The sequence below is a fragment of the Lycorma delicatula genome, chromosome 9, assembly GCF_047948215.1.
Source record: "Lycorma delicatula isolate Av1 chromosome 9, ASM4794821v1, whole genome shotgun sequence".
Lineage (NCBI taxonomy): Eukaryota > Metazoa > Arthropoda > Insecta > Hemiptera > Fulgoridae > Lycorma > Lycorma delicatula.
Genome location: NC_134463.1, coordinates 132571291 through 132578355, shown reverse-complemented (window position 1 = coordinate 132578355; position 7065 = coordinate 132571291). Strand labels below are relative to the sequence as shown.

Here is a 7065-nt window from a genome sequence, read left to right as displayed (position 1 = left end):
TTACAAAATAAAATGTAAAAAATATGAACACCCTCAATACATCCAGTATCATCATTGACTGCATCAATACTAATTCAGATACTGATGATTCCTATGCTTAAGTAATTAAAACTTTTCCAATACAATGCTACAAAAAACACTGGATAATAAATATTGGACAAGCTTTAGTTAGAAGCGAATATAAAAATATGAGAAAATTATAATTGATATTTTGGTTAGGAGGAAGTTCTGAATTTTAAAACAATTAGAATTACTTTTGATAAACTGTATTGTAATCTCAGCACCATAATCAGTCAATTACTTGTTAAAATAATCTTTAGTCAGAATCTATAAGTTAAACTTAGTCTTTGAAATGAATCCAATAGTTACTTCCATTAAAGAATATTTATAAAAGATTTCTACTGTTCATCAGATAATAAGATATAGTAAGATAGGGTTTGTGTAATGGAAGCTGCTAAGGGGTGTATGCTGCCTAATGAAATATTTTTTTTTTTTTTGTTTAATGATACCATAATTAGATTAATGTTAAGCAGAAATTGCGGATTTTTGAATTTATGACAAATATCTGATTTTTTTTTAAAATTCTGAACTTCTGTCTTGGTAACAGATTTAGGGCTGGGTTAAACAAAAAAACTGAAAGTTCTCTTTCAGATGGATTATCTGAATTCTTCCTTGAACACAATACTAAAGAAAATAACTTTAAAAACCAGAAAAAATGTTTGAAGACAATGATGAGGTGAAACAAAATTACAGAGATAAATCACAGATGATACATTATAGACATTAATTAGTGACAAAAGAAAACAGAAAATGGTAATGTACCAAATGTGCTGTGACAGATGTATCAGTGACCCGTGTAAAAAAGGACACAATACAAAAAATTATGGTAGTGTTTAAAGATAACTGATATTCTTTGAAAACTAATATTTATTTCAAATTTTTGACTGGAATTAGTCATTTGAAAATATTTACTACAGTTAAGTAGATGAGGATTATAGTATAGTCTTTCCAGAAGAAAACTTTCAATGATAAAATAAAAACTAACTCTCAATGACTGTTGTCACTGAGAAACCACTCTGAGAAAACGAAGAAAGTTTAATGTTAAATAAATATATTGAGATTATTTTATTTTTTGAATTTTACTGAAGTTATTTCCTTTTCAAATGAATTATTATTTTTTTAAATGTTATGGCACATATAGTTATAGCACATTTTCATGAAGAAGGTATTCATTAGTTTTATGAAATATTTCAGGAATAGTCTCAGTAGCATTTGGAAATAACAGTTATACAAGTATTAAAGCATGAAATTTAATTTTTTTTCAAAATATAAAATACAGAAACATAAAAACAGTGTAAAAGAAAGAAGAAGTAGTAATACAAAAATAAATTATGAATTTGTGCTACATGATAATTAACACAACAGTTTTTGCTATGTGATGACCACAGCTTTATGTACACATAGTCCATTAGGCCCTTCCAGAAGTGCAGGCCACAAATATGTTCGAATCTGGTCACTTTCACCATTTGAGGCATGAAATCGTACATGCAATTCTCTGCGAAACACACGTTGTTCATATTCAAGAACATAAGGAGGTGTCTGGAACATAAAAATATATGTTTTAACTATTTATGCTCTATGAGTTGTGTTAATGGTTCAATTTTATTTAAGATTTAAAGTAAAAAAAATGAGTTTGTCATTACTTTTGAACATGTTCATTGCTACTCTTAAAATAATTCTTAAATTACACATAAAAAAATATAAGAAAAATAATTCAATATTTACTCTTACTCTTCAATTTACTTTTTGAGTTAATTTTATTCAGAATATGGATCACTGATCTCCATCTTCTAAACTTCTGTATTTCCTTACAAATATCTTTTTCTAAGTCTACCAGTGTTTTTCCTCTTTTTATTAACATTTCTTTAGAAGTTAACAGTACATAATGATTAATAAATTTAAATATTCTGTTAAGCAATAGGATGTTTAAAAAAATGTTTATAGGATTAAGTATTAAAAGAATGAAATTATTTGTTCAAAATATTAAAAGAAAATTTACAGAGGGAAAACTGTTAAAAAAGAAAAAAATTGGTAGTTGGGATATATAAGTAAATTTATTTTATTGCATTTAAAGTATAATCATAGCTGTTAAATGAAATATATCTTAATCAGTGAATTGATTCTTGTCTTATTTTTAGAAGATTATATATTATGACCATAAGGATTATTCATATATTGCAGATAATATAAATTACTTATGTAGTATAATAACAACAAAAACTGCATTAATCCTTTAGTTCCTGCACTGTTATCTAGCATCATTAAATGTGGTGTTTGGGATCTTGCTAAGTAAACATCTGAACTTATTTATCATTTTTAATTGTTTGTATTTACACTGAAGAGAAAATGAATGTGCTTTAATAATAACATTTATCTTGAATGGTTATCATAATCCATTGTAATACATACCTTAGTTTAAGTTTTAATATAGTACTAATGTTAAAATGTGCATCTTTTCAATATAAAAGAAAATGTAAACCGATTCAAAAGTGAATATTTTTGTGATTAATTTTTTATCATACATATTGATCCAGATTTTATAATACTATATTGCACTGCTGGATTGGTTTTATTTATCTTCTGTTCATAAAAATTAAAATATTATTAATACTTTAAATTGCAGGTAAGAAATGCTTACATAAAACAGTTGCAAATCAACAAATAATTAAAATACATACATATTTTTAACACTAAAAAAATTCAAGTAAAAAAAGTACAACTAATAATTTTGTGGAACTTTAGCGAAAAAGTTAGGCAAATAAACCTTCAATGGTCAAAGAGAAACTTTTAATAATTTCAAAACTACTAAAAGTGGTTAAAATCATTGACCAGACATGTCACTAATGTTTTTATGAATGACCACCTACACCATAAACAGCTAACTAAATACCAATGCAATTAAAAAATTTAAAGCAATATATAGAATAAATTGTCAAATAACTACACCATAATTCAAGTTATAGAAGGTGGAACGTACAAGTTTTATGCATTTACCCATGTGCTGAACCAGTATGTCCTCATTGCACAATATCACTTTCTTATCCTTTGGCATTTTGTGTGTTCACCTGGGGATTCACTGACTCCACTTTTCCTTCTTTGGTGATCCCTAGTAAAAGCTGAACTGGTAGGCTTCTTTCTGTTTTACTTTATTCTTAATTTTTGTCTGTTTCGTTCCTTCCTGCTCTCATACTGTCTTAGTCACCTGGTATCCTAAAAAATATTTCTACACTATGCCTTTTCTTAAATCTTTTGTTTTCCCTTTACCTCATCCTTGTGGTGGAGAACAAGATTTGCAGTGGGAGTTCTGAGTTGCTTCTTGATTAGAAGATTGGCTGAGGATGAGGTTGCTGCAAATCTGCTTTGCTGAAGCCTTATTCTGTTTATTACCTAGCCATCCACTTTATGCCATGGTTTTTACAATGGTTATGATAAGTTTCTTGTGGGTAGATTTCCTGGCCAGAGTTAGATGTATGTCATTGTAGTTGGGCATGACCATACCTTATTACAGAAAGATAGATCATCTGCAAATAATGGTTAACCAGAACTCTCAATCTTTGTCTGAGGTCTATTTTGATTGGGAATCAGCTTGCACTGTAGAAAACTTAGTTTTCTTGTTCTTTGCTGACGACTATTGTACAGATGAACTTGCAGGTAAGGAGTTACTTTCCTTTGATCTGGAGGAATCTGTTCACTTTACGGTTTTTAATTTATGGAGAAAATTAGGAAAAAATTCGAGACTCAGGGGTTGGTAACTGCAGGATTGTATTAAGTCTCTAGCTATATGCTTCATGATTTGAAGATATCTGAGCCTGGGAAGGACTAGAATAATAGTTTTGGATCATGATGAAGAGGCTAAAAACCCTTAAAATGAATTTATCTCCCAGAAGGATGACTTCGATTGCTCTGTCTTACTTTATTCAAGGTGGACATGAACTTGCTCTGTATTAGGAATCAAATGCTATTAACTTTGCTTATTAAATAAACAAATAAGCTACCACATTATTATCGGACTTGTATTTTAATTAAAATACGGTAAAATGTTTATTTTTGCAACAATTTTGCTTCACAGATACTAGCTCTATTATTATGACGTAGGCCCATCAAAAACTGTGGGGGGGTGTCAAGTGACATTAACTATAGAGGTGAATTGATTCTACTTCCTGGCCATTAATAACATTCACATACAAAATTTACTTTCCAACTTATGAGAAGAGGGTCATAACTAGACATCACTTTCTCCTCAATTCTGGTCAGTAGATATATTTCAGGATGGGAAGTCTTAAAAGAACAATCTGAATCTGACCATAAATACACACACTTATACAATGAAAAAGACCTAGGGAAACTTACATAATGGAATCCAAGGAAAACTGACAAAGTTCTGTGGTAATAGATCACCACAATGACATATCATTGTGTTGGATTATGTAGATAGAGGAATTTGGCAACTTGCTGACACTGATGGTGCTTTAATTTCTTCACAGGAAACCATAATTGATGCTTACTATTCTGCCATCTACTGCGAATTAAAAACATTCTGCCTCCATATGATATATTAGAGAACATAAGGATAGCAGCAAGTGTGAGAAAATTATTTAATAAAAATAATTAAGGTGACTGAGAGGTTAGCATCAAGTCTTTCAAATCACAACTGGAAGAAGATTGTTATATGTAACCTGACAGGTTGCACGAAAAAAACTTTCTACTGAGAAATAATCTGAAGGGTTTTCTGTAACTCACATGCCTGATTCAGTATTTCTTATTGATGGGGTTGGTGGTAGGTTCCTGGCCAAATGCTTCCTAGTGAGCTGGAAGTTGGTATGCAACCTGCATATTTCTACAGTTTAATGGAAGTTTGAAAAATCTGATCAATTTAAACTCCCTGATGATAACGGCACTTTATAACTTTATTGCTTATTGTAAACGTTTTTGCTTATTATTACTAAACAGAATAAAATTGGTTATTCAGACCATAAGGGTTTTTAGATCAATCAGCCTCTAATAGTTTATTATGGAATTACAATTAAATAGACTGTAATTTATTAAAATAAGATTCACTCAGTTAATTCTTTGTAGTCTCTGATGGGCAAATCCTGTGATACAGTACTCTACTTGCATGACGAGATGATCGATGACTGTCTGAATGATAAGGAATTGCACAATATAATTCTGGATATTGATGAACCTTTGATAACTTCTCTTATGCAACAATCACAGAAGGGATTCATTAAGAGGGTTGTAGAACTTACTTATGTCATTAGATCAAGTCCTTACTCTACAGCAGGAGGGTGAGAGCAGAACTGTTTGAAGAACTAGAGCAGATATCTGCAAACAAGGGAATTCTTCAGCAAAAAGGTATTCTTTCTCCTCTTTTGTGATTCTCTATGTACAGATTGCTAGATAATCTGAACAAAAGTGCTCAACACTCATAATTATGGAAAACATCCTTGTTGTACTTTGGTAAAAATTTGTCTGTACTGTCTCAGAAATAAATATTTTTCTGTTAAGAAGCTAACAAATTTCAGATTGGAGAAAACCTCCAGAGCATTTAATAAAGTTACATATCTTGGGATTAACTTGGATAGCAAATTCCCCTGTAACCCACCTGGATAAAATAATTCAAAAAGACCAGATATTCACTAATGATTGCTGATAATCAAGTATCATTTGGAATGCTCAAGCTCATATTAATTAATTCTTCACTGGCTTAATTGTAAGCCTCAAACTTATTTGCGGTATTAATTCAAATTCAACTACCAGACTCCTCAATTGAGCCTATAACGAGTGTATTAATAATTGATGTAAACAACTCAAAGAATTGGAATGAGCTAATTTACATTTGTAATAAACTCATTTTAATAATTCTCATTTTAAAGTAGGAGTAGCTTGAGGAAAATCTAATTCCTTATTACTGAAAACAAACTACTCTGAAGGAATCTAAAATATATATATATATATAAGTCCAACAAAGGTAATATAATAATTTATATTGCTATTAAATCCTCTTTGAATGCAAGGTCCTAGAGAGGAAATGTTTCCATTTCTCCAAAGTTAATATTTCCAGACATGTAGATGTTTCTAGCTTTGGTGGAAAATGCTGGCACTCACTAGAGGTACAAAGCTAGGCAAGTAAGTTAGTTTCTTTAGGGGCCCTCAGATAGCCTCATGGATGAAATGCTTTGCAAATTAGCCAATAAATCTGTTTCTTTTCTGCTTGTTTAGGAGCATAAAGTAGGAAAAACAATTGCTGAATATTCAGATTTATTTCTTTTGTATCTGATGCACACTTTTTAAGAGTAGAGATAGATCTGAGATGCTAGAATACAGCATTTTATCAGATACAAGTATTAGTTGTTATTCAGTTAATGATGTTACAATCCTGCACTGAATATAGCTAACTGCTCACTTCCATAATAAATTACTTCTTTTTATTCTGAATTACGAATTAAAAATTTTAATCAAAACTTTGAAAATATTTGTGAATTACTTTATTCTGTAGCATTTATATTCATTCTTGAACTATACATTAAAAATCTTAGAGGGACAAAAACACTGATTGTTATAACACTACCTTTTTCTTGATGAATGGAGAATGTTTTTCTCTGTTGTTGAACAATGTTCTAGAACATTGAGAATGCACCAGTTCATAACAACAAACGTAGTGATACAAAAATAAGTGTTTTTATTAATTAAGCTTTTATAATATTAATTGGAAACAAAAAATAGAAGTCACTGTTAATCTTTATAATTTTATAATCACTACCCACTTGATCTCACCTTATTGCTTGAATATTTACTTAACCTTTCTTCTCTGAAACTATTTCCTGAGGATAGCTGCAGAACATCATAATACAAAATGTACAATATAACAAGGGTCTTTATATAATATCATTATCATGTTTTGTACTTTCTTTTTCCTGTTTAGCCTCTGAGAATTACCATTCAGGTATTACTTCAGACGATGAATGAGGATGATATGTATGAGTGTAGTCTTGTACAGTCTCA

The 7065-nt window shown here is 30.0% G+C and overlaps 1 protein-coding gene across 4 annotated transcripts in view; it reads right to left on the bottom strand.

Moving 5' to 3' along the window:
* Window positions 1-1294: 1294 nt before the first annotated feature.
* The window catches only part of LOC142329676 (uncharacterized), a 317008-nt gene continuing 311237 nt past the window's right edge, over window positions 1295-7065 (bottom strand). For all 4 annotated transcript variants that reach the window (XM_075374367.1, XM_075374365.1, XM_075374364.1 and 1 more), the window contains one exon: window positions 1295-1599. In XM_075374367.1, the coding sequence (XP_075230482.1) occupies window position 1599 (1 nt within the window). In that variant the 3' untranslated portion in view covers window positions 1295-1598. The remainder of the gene's footprint in view (window positions 1600-7065) is intronic.